Source organism: Dipodomys ordii, unplaced genomic scaffold (genome assembly GCF_000151885.1).
Source record: "Dipodomys ordii isolate 6190 unplaced genomic scaffold, Dord_2.0 Scaffold251, whole genome shotgun sequence".
Lineage (NCBI taxonomy): Eukaryota > Metazoa > Chordata > Mammalia > Rodentia > Heteromyidae > Dipodomys > Dipodomys ordii.
In genome coordinates, this window is record NW_012267467.1 from 180521 (window position 1) to 193829 (window position 13309).

The 13309-nt window shown below is 40.0% G+C and overlaps 1 protein-coding gene across 1 annotated transcript in view; it reads right to left on the bottom strand.

Moving 5' to 3' along the window:
• Positions 1 to 13309, bottom strand: part of Dnah14 (dynein, axonemal, heavy chain 14) — a gene marked incomplete at its 3' end in the record, with an annotated part of 224776 nt that overhangs the window by 176848 nt on the left and 34619 nt on the right. Inside the window, 8 exon segments of the mRNA XM_013036175.1 lie at positions 24 to 393; positions 1101 to 1442; positions 3983 to 4327; positions 4965 to 5125; positions 8530 to 8627; positions 8722 to 8764; positions 9451 to 9718; positions 10059 to 10173. Coding sequence (XP_012891629.1) covers positions 24 to 393; positions 1101 to 1442; positions 3983 to 4327; positions 4965 to 5125; positions 8530 to 8627; positions 8722 to 8764; positions 9451 to 9718; positions 10059 to 10173 — 1742 coding nt within the window.

Consider the following 13309-nt stretch of genomic DNA (forward strand, 5'->3'; position numbering starts at 1 on the left):
CTGCGCGCGAGAAAGACGCTCACCTTTTTCTAGAACGAGGAGGATATGCAGCCACTTGGACACCGTTCTCTGCACCAGCTCCACGTCCATGCTATGGAGGGAGCATTTCCTCCACTCCCGGAAGAGCGTCAGCCACTCTTCGTGCGACTCCCACAGGATTCGCCTCAGCGTCAGGTCCCACTCGATGTCCGCCACCTCCGAGAGCACGATGCGGGCAATCTCCTCCACGTTCAGACAGAGCATGTGCGACTGGCCGTCGTCGAAGTGGTCCTGGTAGCTCGAGTACAGCTGGGCCTTGTGGGCCAGGCCCGCGGCCTCCTCCGCGAGGCCCTGGATCATCTCCATCGCCGTGGCCGCCCGGGTGCGCGCGCACAGCAGCACCGGGGTCCTTATCTGAGAAGCGCAGCGAGACCTTCTCAGCGGCCGGCCGGGGTTAGATTCGCGCGCTTCGCTCTACATCCCCGGCCCCACCGCTGTCGGTGACCTACATTCGGAGAAAATTCTAGGCACAGAGGTTACTGAAAATGGAGATGCAGTCTTATTTCCCATTCAAGTCCACAAATTGCCAAATTCTGTCTATGGATACGGATAAAAATATTTAAGACGAAAAGCCAGGCATGGCGGCTCACGCCTGACTCCGAGCCATTCGGTCCTGGTTTGAAGCTTTCCCGGAGAGCAGTTCCCAGACCTCCTCTCAACAGGACCACAGTGGGAAATGGACCTACAAGTGTGGTCTAGTTTGGTCCAGGCAAAAGCAAGATCTTAAAGGGTTGAAGGTGCGGCTCCAGTGGTGGAGTGCCTGCCTAGCAAACCGCCTTAGCACCACCGCACCGGCAAGGGAGGCTCACGCCGGCATCCCAGCTACTCGGGAGGCTGAGGCTGGAGGGTCACGGTTCCAAGCCACTGCGGCAGGAAAGGCACCAAAAGAACCCGAGGTAGAGCTGTGGCTCAAGGGCAGAGCGCCACGCTTGAGCAAAAAGCTAAGGGACCCTGCGTGCCAGCTCAAAAAAAAAAAAAATTAGCCACGACTCTACAGACAGAAAATATCCATACGCAGGGGACCGAGAAAGGTTTTCATAAGAAAAGTGGGAAACACTTACTTTAGCTTTTAAATCACTAACATCCACCCGTAAGCCAGTGATGTACGCTTCCAAGTTGTTCCTGAACTTGTTGACTGTTGAGTATCTGTTTGTTGCACTCAGCTTCAGAGATGTTTTCAGTTGGGCAAACTTCATAGAAAGAAGTTTAGATAGGGCTTTTTGTTCTTCTGTAATATCAATTTGGTGATACTTCACAACAGAATATAGCTGAGAAATTGTCAAGTACTCTTTTTCTAATTTAGATATTTCTAAGGACATTTCCTCCAAGAAAGTGAAGTGGTCCACAAATTCTTCTATTTCGGTGGGATCTCGGTCTAGCTTTTGTAATGATGATTCCACAACCTGAAATCATCCACATGTTCATTATAATTACGACGACTTTTCCTGGAGCGCTGTTTTGTAATTTCTCTTTTATAAATATAATTTAAAAATAAAGATATCACCTCAACATAATTCTAAGTATTATTTAAGTTCCAAAGCACTAACACAATCCAACCCTTCTATTGTTAACTGCACTTGAATAAATCTCATATCTGAAATCAATGCTATTGAAACTTAAAAGAAGTTCTGTGAATAATGTTTCGTGATTGCTGAGGCTACCACTTTGTAAGGATTTATGATCTAGATTCTTCAGTGTATGATCTCACTTAATGTCAGTTTTTGTGTGGACTTGTATTTATTTCTCACGTGTAAATAATGAAAATTAGGATTGACAGGTCAAGTAGGAAGTGAATGTTTCAAAGTAATTGCCATGTCAGATGCCAGTGGCTTACCTTATAATCCTAGCTACTTAGTAGGATCCTAGTTCAAAGCCAGCCTAAGCAGGAAAAGTCCATGAGACTCTCATCTCCAATTAACCATCAAAAAAGCCAGAAGTTGAGCGAGGAGGGGAGACAGCGCCAAGTGGTCCTAACAGTAGAGCACTGGCTCTGAGCACAAGAGCTCAGGGACAGCGTCCAGGCCCTGAGCTGAAGTCCCACAAAAAGCAAAACAGCAACAAGTAACTGTCAGTGTGTTAAGGTTACAATGCCACTTTTTCAGTCTTGTGGGATGTCTGAGAATTCAACCCTCATTTTCACTGTATTTGATTCTGGTGCCCTGAATCTTGCCTATACATTTTTCTAATTTGGGGAGGGGAAGGGAAATAAAATGCTGAAATAAGGATACAGGTTGGCCCATTATAACAATGAGGTGTACAAGACACTATGTTGAAAACGAACTTTACAATTTTGGAGGCGGAAGGAGCAGATGGAGAGGTGGGGAGGGAAGAGATGGTAGGGGAAAAAAACAAAGGAGGAGGTAACAACACTCGATAGGAAATGTACTTGTTACCTTACTCATGTAACTGTAACCCCTCTGTACAGTATTTTTACAATAAAAAAAGAAAATTCTACTTCCTTGGCATCCTTGTTAGCAGTTGGCACTGCCATTCTTCTTACTTTTAGCTGTTTTGGTGGATATGAAGCAGGTTCTTGCTATAGTTTGACTGTGTAAAGACTGTCGTAAAATTCTAGTCTAGACCACCAGACAATCATGAACCCTCATCAAAATCTCTGAAGTTTTCCCTCCCTCTCCAAGCTCTCTTTCCTTTTCCACAACCCGCCACCCCCCTTGTCTTTTGAGACAGAATATTCCTATGAATCCTAGGCTGGCCTTCAATTCTTCTTCCCTTCTTTTCTTTTCTTTTCTTTCCTTCCTTCCTTTTTCTTTCTTTCTTTCTTCTTTTTTTTTTGGTCAGTCATGGGGCTTGAACTCTGGACCTGGGTGCTGTCCCTGAGCTCTTCAGCTCAAGGATTAGCACACTACCACTTAAACCACAGCCCCACTTCCAGTTTTTTTTGTGGACTATTAGAGATAAGAGTTTCATGGCTTTTCCTGCCTGGGCTGGCTTTGAATCGTGATCCTCAGATCTCAGCCTCCTGAGTAGCTGGGATGACAGATGTAGCCACTGGTACTCGACTCTTCCTCCCTTTCTAAAAGGACTCTGCCCTGAAAATTTCATCCATCTTCTCCCTCCAAGCAGACATCTCTCATTTGTTTATCTTATTTCAAAGGCAATACTCTTTCACTCTGTTATTCAACATCTGAAAGTATTTCATGTATTAAGGTTTTGGTTTTTCATGGAAAGAGTCTAGTCTGCATTTCTTCATCATGGTTGCTTGGAAGTTCCCCCCCCCCCCATATAGTTAAATCCAAATGGACAAGATGGACATCCTGGCAGTAAACAAGTTGTATGATACAGAACTAAAAGTATGAAATGGTCTCACAGCAGACTTATAGTTGGTAAAGGTGTAGAGCTGTATTACTGAAACCTATCATTTCTTGAGGAGGGGATTGTTAGGAAACATACAATTTTTAGGTTTATTTCAAAAGACTGGGGAAATGATGACGATAAATACAACCTCTTACAGAGCAAAATTAATGGATACATTCCTAGATGCATTTGCCCTACCAAAACTGAACCAAGGAGGATATAAACCTCTTAAAGAGAATCAGTAATAAAGCCTCCCAGCAGAAAAAAATGTAGGACCTAATGGATCCTCTACTGATTCTACCTTCCCTTTTCAAGCAGACCATCAGGGTGGTGCATAGTGATGCATGGATCAGGAGGACTGTATTTCAAAGCCAGCCAGGTCAGAAGTTAATGAAACCCATCTCAACCCATAAGCCAAGTGAGGTGGGAGGTGTGTGCTTGTAATCCCAGCAGGAGGAATGAAGTCTGATGTGGGCCCAGGCAAAACTTAAGTTCCTATCCGAAAAATAACCAAAACCAAAAGGGCTACAGGTGTGGCTCAAGGAGCAGTACACCTGTCTAGCAAGCAATGAGTTCAAACCCCACTACCACCAAAAAAACCCAAAACCAAAAAAAACGAAATACTTACTTCCAAGAGATTTGCATTCTTTTTCTCAATAACAGATCTTAAGAGGTTACTGCTTGTGTGTATGACATTGTCAACATATGGTAAGCATTCTGACTGAAAATTCAAACTAACAACGTTGAAAATACCAATGCGTTTTTCAATAGCCATAGTTACAATATGTCGAAAGTAGGTTCTGAATTTACGCAGTACAATTTTAAACTCTGTAGAATTTAAATGTCTAACAGATGATATTTTCATATTCATGATTTTGGCCTTCTCTACCATGGTGCAAAATTTTAGAAACTTGAAGCTGTAAATGCTAACTAGGCCCATTGAATTACCGATAATAGTCAGGAGACTCACAATCTGCAAATAAAAATATTAAAAAGTTAGAATTTTTATTATAAGAATGAATAATGGTATAGACTTGTAAGTTAATAGTGTCTTAAAATTAAGCAAGATTTTTATGCGGAGCTCATTCAGAATCAATTAAATATCAAGATATGTTGAAAGGTAAGATTAAGAAAATTAACTAACCCTTTCTAAGATTTTGATTTTATGGAAAGGCCTACTGAGCCCTAAACTTTGCAGTTAATAGGCTTGTTTCGAAGCACATTCCCTTGCCAGATCTCTCTGCCATCCTCAGAAAGGCCCATTCGATACCTTATCTAACTCACTCAATTCCTAATTTGGATAGGGTAGAATCCTGACCCAGCTAGGCTAATTATATTCTCTTGTTAATTTGGGGAAAATACGTAGTTTGGCAGTGATGGAAGAGTGGGGGGAGCTAGTACTGTGAGGGACACCTAAAGGAGAAAGCTCATTTCACGGGGGAAATGAGAAGACACTGCAGAAGGCAGGGTGGGAAGTGTGAGAAGACAGAAAGAAGCTGGGGCTGGTTTTCCAGCTGCTGTCGATGTTACTGGTAATTCTTCAACAAACCATTTTACATAAGCACTTCAGTGGCACTCTGTTCCCTCAGCTAAGATGTTTCTAAACTTACTTTATTTTGATAGACAGGATCTGTTTCAAAAAGAATCTGAGAATCTGGCCAGCTGGTCTCCTTTAAGTTCATAGTACTTTTGACGTTAGGTGATTCCGTAATTGAACTTATGTCAATAAAGTTAGACAGGCGAGGATCTTGGTGAAAAGGGGTAATTGAAGCTAAAATAGATAATTCAAAAATCAGTATTTTCAGAAGTCCCATTGAAAGCCACACTTTAACATTATCCATGCTCTCTAGAACTACTGAAAATTGAAGCTGCTTTATTATGAGGGATAGACAATATTCTACACTGACAGACAGACACAATTTAAAAATAAATGTAAAGCCTTGATTCAAATATCACAGAATAAGGGAAAGCAAAGGAAGAATGACATTGACCAAGAAGCACTGTACTCATAACCTGAATTTTGGAATTATAACCCCTTTATACAACACCTCAATAACAACAATAAATACCATAAAAACAGAGGTAATATTTGTAGTTAACCAGGTGATAGGGTGCATGATTAAACACTGAGAACAAACCCTCCAGTTAGGCAGCATTTTAGACATATCTGCTATGTGACGAGTATTATGCCACGATGAGTGTTCAAAGATTCGCGCATGCAACCTCAACAGTGCAGAAGCACAGCTCCGTCAGACATCTAGCTATCCACAGGCCAAGACAACATAAACACTCTGCCCTTTATTTACACAAAGTCACTGTGAATCCTACTCCTAAAAGTGAAATACAAATCTGTAAATTGTCTAAGAGAAAACCAGTATAGACTGAGTTAGGCACCATTCTTAGATATAAAACCAAAAAAGCACAATCCATAAGAGAAAAAAAATTGATGGGCTGTGCTCTATAAAAATTTAGTTTAGTTCTCAGAAGGAAAATGGTAAGATGAGGCACAGATTGGGAGAAAATGTTTGCAAATCAGGTATTTGATAGAGGACTTGGTCCATAGAACATATAAAGAACACAACTAATCAATAAATAGACCATCATCCAAACTTCTAAAAATAGGCAAAAAACAAATCCCAAAGAAGATATTTTACAAAAGAAGATATATAAACAGCTTATTAGGAGAAGAAAATGTGAGTAACATTGCCAATTACTAGTGAAAAAGTAATTGCCACAATGAAGTATCAGTTAAACTATCAGAACAGCCACTTCAAAAAAAAAAAAAGACAAAATGAACACCTGGAAGCTGAAACATGATTTTCTGGGGGTAGGGTCAAGGGGGAGGGGCCGATCAATGGAGAGGGAAAGAGTGGTGAACAGGTCATCACGTGCAGCCTGTGGGCGTGCAAGGGACTGGGAAACAGTCGAGGGGTAGCACTGACCAAGACGCAGTGCACTCATCACCGACTTGTGGAGTTGAAACCCCTTTATATACCTCCTTAACAATAATAGTAACAACAACAACAATATATTCCCCCAAATGACTGACAGTTATAAAACTGAACCCAGGGGCTGGGAAGGTGGCTCAGTGGTAGAGCGCCTGCCTTGCATGCATGAGGCCCTGGGTTCGATTCCTCAGCACCACATAAGCAGAAAATGTTGGAAGTGGTGCTGTAGCTCAAGTGGTAGGGCGCTAGCCTTGAGCTGAAGAGCTGAGGGACAGCGCCCAGGCCCAGAGTTCAAGCCCCATGACTTAAAAACAAACAAACAAACCACCTAAACCCAGAATGTAAATGTTTTGGTATATAAGTTTTAGAAAGTTAGCCAAGGTATTGGAAGAACTCAAGATGAAAAATAGATTGTGACAAATTAATCTAATGAACTATGTAACTTCTCCGACAGGAGAGAGTGAGAAAGAAAGGCGTTTGCCTACGCGACTTTAGAAACAGCATTTAGACTACAAACTGTAAGCTGAGCTGATGAGGAAGAAGGAAAAGGCGATGGTGAACTAAGCAGAAGGAAGAGGGGAGGGAGGCCAGAGGAAGCAGGGAAGACAGAGAGGGAAAGGAAAAGAAAGGAGAGCAGATAGGGATGAGGAAACGGAAAAGATGAAAGGGGGTGAAGGCATCAGAGGAAGTGGAAGGCTAAGAGCAAAGAAAAGCTAGAGTAGGAAAACGAGGGGAGAAGATGAAGGGAAAATGGGGAAAGAAAAGGAGAAACAAGACATGGATTTGTGTCTCACGGGTTTCTGTAGTCATTATACATTATTTCAAAACTATAGCAAACTAAATTTCTGATTACATCAGCCAGATGTTTTCACGGTAGGAGAAAGTTACATATAAAGAGGGCTAGAATGACTCCTGAGGTATTGAATTGGGGCAGGATGTATCAGTACAAATGCATGCGTTTCAGGTAAGAGTAATACATAAATCATAGTGGTACAGCATATCTTAGAGCCCTGGGTTCCATCTCTAGCACCACAAAGAAATATATTTGTATAATGAAATTATACAAATTAGATTAGATTAAATTAGATTAGAAATATATTTGCATAATGTTACAAGCTCACCCCTAAAACTTATTAGTTATAAGAGCACAGTAAATTCATAGTGGAGAAATTTGGTAGACACTGCCCTTAACCAAGCTGTCACAGAGCTATCCTTAAAAAGATGTATCAGAGCCTGGTGCCAGTAACTCATGCCTATAATCCTAGCTACTCAGGAGGCTGAGATCTGAGGCTGAGATCACAGTTCAAAGACAGCCCAGAAATCTCTCTCCTATGAAGTTCTTATCTCAAATTAACCACCAGAAAAGTGGAAGTGGAGCTGTTGCTCAAAGTGGTAGAGCACTAGCCCTGAGCAAAAGAGCTCAGGGACCGCGCCCAGGCCCTGAGTTCAAGCCCCACGACTGACAGAATGACCGACAGAAAATAAAAATTAAAAAAAAAAAAGTTATACCAGCACCACAGCCACCTAATGTGATGCAGGAAGAAGAACAAACAACCACTGAAGAGTTATTTCTCCAAATGTACAACTTTCAACTTATTAAACCCCTGACAAAACTGTTGGTCTACAGAATAATGAGTCAGGACACTTCCATAAGTAGAACTGACAGATTTATACAAGAGAAGCAATTTACAGTGGCATCAGATGTCCCATCTTTAACTCTGAAAACTAGAAAGCAGTGGAACAAGTCTATGAACTGTTGGGGGAAAGAAACTAAGAAACCACAGCTGTTTGTAATGTCTTCAAATATGTAACACTACTGAATGTTCACATCTCTGGATTTTGCTCAGCTACTTGATTCATAATGGATTCTGTAGGCATTACTAAAACTTAGTATTTCTCCATTTGCATGTTTCATTTAAATATAATGCAGAATTTAAAATAAGCATAAGCTTTCAAATGACATAACATATTCCTATTTCAATAAATTCTGTAGTGTATAACTGAAAATTTCAAGCCTTGAGTTATTTTCCTAACTCCAGTAGTTTATACACTCTATGTGCATAATTCATCCTCCTTCAAATAATTCCAAGTTCACATTAAGATCTCAAACACTGTGAATGCATGACCTGCTAACACTCTGTGCCTGTCATACCACTGGCTAGTAGCTTCAGGTGCTCGAATTTAAGAAAATATTGCTCAAAATATACTAAACATTTTAACTACTTACTTATACAATTTTCAATATTAGCTATCAAATTTTGAATTTTTATTGAAAACTCCAATCGGTTAGGCTGTATAAAGAGATTTGTAGGAAATTCTGGAACTCTAGAGAGAAAATAAAAGAAAGTGTAGTTTAGGATAATACAGTGACTTAAAAAAATACAATTGCTTGTAATGTAAAAAAAAGTCTAATACTTACTCATACATGTGTTTATTCTCATATGCTGTTGTGACATCGGTGTTTATTGGAATCCATTGGAAAAAAGAATAAAGAATTCAGTGAGATTTATAACTGCTACATAACTACTTGATATATGACAAGGCTCTCCCAACACACGATAAACAAACTGCCGTGGTTATGTGAAAGGCAATACTCAAGCATCTCTAGGTCCTGAGAAAGGTGGTTTAACAGAGGAAAGAGTGTGCCTTTCTTTCTTCTTTTTTGTGTTTTGGGTGAAACCCAGGTCTTACGCATGCTGGCTACTCTCCTAACCCAAGAGTCTAAACACCTGACAGATTTCTAGGTGGCGTCATTCTCATGAAGAGGGTCATCAAATCCTTTTCCCAAGTGAGAAACTGTATGTGTACAGAAACGTGTAATATAGCTTCAGGTGTTTTAACTTAATAAAGACTGTCAAATGTTCATTAAGCTTCTTATTTATACAATGTCCAATATTAGCTAACAAATTTTGAAATTTTATTTAAAACTTCAATCTGTGGGATTTTACAAAAAGATTTGTAGGAAAATTACATTCACATATGCCACAAATAATTCTGTAAGTTTATTGCTCACTTTTAGTACTGTTTACCTTAAAATTTGTAAAAATCAATGAATATATAGTATGTAAACTGTTGAAAGTTTTTCTCACCTATCATTTTCCAGATCTTAAAATATTTCTCTTCAGTTTTAATAATCTCATCATCTTACCTGAAGGAGCAGGTTCAAGGCTGGCATCAAGTGTTTTAAGTTTATTGGCTTCTAGGAGCAGGTCTGCACTTGAACAACTTTTGACTACATTTTCTCCTTCTTCTGACATTTCATCGTCTTCACATACCATACAGTGGTCAAATCCATCAACATTCTCTGCAATATTTTCTGAAGAATCACTCTCAGGAATTCTCAAGCACAGATTTACTTCAAATACTGGTGCACACATCTTTCTCAAATCCTTCTCTACTTTACTGCTACTCACAATCTAATGTAACAGAAATATTAGCACACCAGTGACAGTATAAAACTCATACAATGTGTAATTTAGGATAATAAATTTAAACAGCAAATTATAACTACACTTATAAGTTAAAGTAAGTGAACTGTGAAACAAATGTCAATGAGAAATTTGAGGTAGGTGTCATAGATTTTTACAACAGAATAAATGTATGTATAGATGTGCACATGTGTATATGTGCAGATGTGTGCATAAAGTGTGTACAGCTGATCAAAGAACTGTTGTAATCATGAATCATATTTTTAACTCCAAAATTTATTATCCATCTTAGATTTTTAATCTATAGTTATTTTTAAGAACATCTTACCTTGTTAATATCAGTATCTACCTTCACTCCTAATTCTTGAACAGAATTTGAGTCAAAGAGTTCTTCACTATTTGTCATCTTTATTGTGGAGGAATAAAAGTCATCTTTCAATGTTCTAGGTTGAAAAACAGGAGGAAGTAATCTTTTAAAATCATGTATCTAATTAATATAAGAAGTATACCGCTTGCCTTGCATGCATGAGGCCCTGGGTTCGATTCCTCAGCACCACATAAGCAGAAAAAAAAGCCGGAAGTGGCGCTGTGGCTCAAGTGGTAGAGCACTAGCCTTGAGCTGAAGAGCTGAGGGACAGCGCCCAGGCCCAGAGTTCAGGCCCCACGACCGGACCCAACCCCCCCCCCAAAAATATAAAGAACTTCTATAACTCAAGGACAAAAACAGTTATAATGTTTAAAAAATATCTGAATGGACCTTTTTTCCAAAGTAAAAATGGGTAATAAGTACAAGAAAAGATGATTAACAGTGGCGCCGTAGCTCAAGTGGTAGAGCGCTCGCCTTTAGTTGAAGAGCTGAGGGACAACGCCCAGGCCCAGAGTTCAAACCCCATGACCAACAACAACAAAAAAAAAGATGATTAACATCACTAATCATTTGGAAATACAAATGAAAACCATAATGAGGTATTACAATTAGAGGTATTATTATTATTACTACTAATGAGGCATTACTATTAGAATGGCTATTATTGAAAAGAAAACTAAAGTCTCAGAAAATAATACATGTTGGAGAGAGCATCAGAGTTTGGCTGTACTGCTGGATGAAGAGGGCACAATCTTGTGAAAAGGAAGGACGTTTCCTCAAAAAGCTGCACGTGGTTCTCGAGAGGCTAGCATCAGGAGGGTTGTGTTTCAAGGCTTATAATCATGTCATGAAGTAAAAGAAATCTTGGGATGGTAGCATGCGCCCATGGATCCTAGCTAAGTAGTGAGTCATAAATAGGGGATTGCAGTCCAAGTCACTCTAGGCAAAAAGGAAGACAGACTCTATTTGAAAAAATGGAAAAAAGGGCTGAGAGCATAGCTCAAGTTGTAGAGCACCCACCTAACAAGTGCAAAGCCTAGAGCTCAAACTCCAGATGAACTAAAGATAAAAATGCCAGATGTGAGCCAGGCACAGTAGCTCATGTTTGTAATAGTAGCTAACATTAGCTACTTAGAGTCAGAAATGGAAGAATTGTGGGTCAAGGCCAGCCTAGGCAAAAGCCAGTAAGATCCCCTCCCACTCAATGGAAGGCTGGTGGTTACCCAGCAATCACAGAGTGTAAACAGGAGGGCTGGAGTCTGGAAAGGAGTGCAAGACCCTATATTACAGAAATGGGTCAGGGCAGGGCTCCGCTGCCTGACAAGCGCAAGGCTCTGAGCTCACAGCTCAGCAAAGTGGAGACACGGAACTGTCCTGAGATCTAGCCTAGGTATGTGTGTGCCCAAAGATATTATAAGCCAGAACCAAGGAGGCATGTACACACACATATTCATAGCAACATTATTCACAATAGCTAAAAGGTGAAAATAACCCAAATGTTTTCCAACAGATCAGTAGATAAATACAGTATGCTATGTATAGGTAATAGAATATTATCTTATTATCTTGAAAAGGAAAGAAATTCTGATACATGCTTCAACGTAGATGAACCTTGAAGATACTATGCCGAGTGAAATAATGATACAAAGGACAAATCTTTTATGATTCCATTTATATGAGGTACACAGAATAGAGGGAGGAAAATATTGTAGAATTATTGTTAATGGGTACAGAACTTCAGTTCAAGGGGAAAAAATGGAATGGATAGTGATTATGGTTACACAATGTTATGAAGGTACTTAATGCTACCAAATCAAACCTTAAAATTGTTACATTGATATATATTGTTATGTATCTTTTAGCCTAAGAAAAAATAGCCAATGATGCTGGCCACCAGGTGGCTCACGCCTGTAATCCTAGCTACACTAGCTACTCAGGAGGCTGAGATGTGAGGATCGCAGTTCAAAGCCAGCCCAGGGCAACAAAGTCAGTGAGAATCTTATCTCCCAATAAACCACTCAGAAAACCAGAAGTGGCGCTGTGGCTCAAGTGGTAGAGCGCTAGCCTTGAGCTGAAGAGCTGCAGGACAGCGCCCAGGCCCAGAGTTCAAGTTCCATGACCAAATTAATTAATTAATTAATTAAATAAAAATAAATATTAAAAATTGCCAACGAAACCCTCTACATTGAACAATTGATATTTTCTAATAAAAATGTGGGAAAAATTGCATCTCATTTCAGTGGAATCAGGAAAAGAATATAACACTATTTTCTAAGTTCTATTTGGGGAAAGGGATAGTAAACAAAAGAGACTGAAAAGTATGGAAAACAAATATATATTCAAGGGAATTTTCAAGCACTGGTGGCTCACACCTGTCATCCTAGCTCCTCAGGAGACCAAGAGCTCAGGATTTTGGTTTGAACCAGAGCTAGCCCTGCTGGGAGAATCTACACACAAACATGATGGTTACTCACCATTGCAAACTGACTCTGTCTCTGCTTCCTGGCCACTATGGTGTGACCACTCTGCCCCACAACACACATCTGACCATGATCGACTGAGCCCTCTGAAACCTAGTTAAGGTAAATGCTTTCTCCATCAGGTGTTTGAAAATCCGAAAACTGAGGCCAGACAAGTCAGGTCATTGTAACTAAAATACCCTTGTGACTATCAGGCCTTTGCCTCAGGTGAGCTGCAAAGGAAGAATTTACAGGCGAAAATTGGAAGGGCTTGGAGGTAAGGGCTATTGAAACTCGAGGATACTGTAAGTACAGCATAATAGACAGTTCAGGTAGGAACACAGAAGGCCAAAAGCTGATTTAGAAAACTATCGACAATGAAGACTGCCACTTGTGAGGCTTCAGGGCCTTGCTGAGGGTCAGACGCCCCTTGTGTTGCACTATGCCAAAGAACATGTCTATATTTTGTTTGTGTCCTAAAACCTTGTGGGAGGCTGTGCTTAAAGGCAGTGGACTAATAAACCAAATAATATATTAGCACACATACAGGATTATATGCTATAATATACAAAGTATTGATATTTATCCCAAGAATGTAAGGCTAGATCAACTAATAAAAATGTACACACGTAATATATTAACATAATATATACTTATGTGAATAGACACAGAAAAAAAGCATCTGACAACAATTCAACCCCATTTCATGAGTAAAAAGACATCCAACAAACTAAAGATAGAAGTGAACTTCCT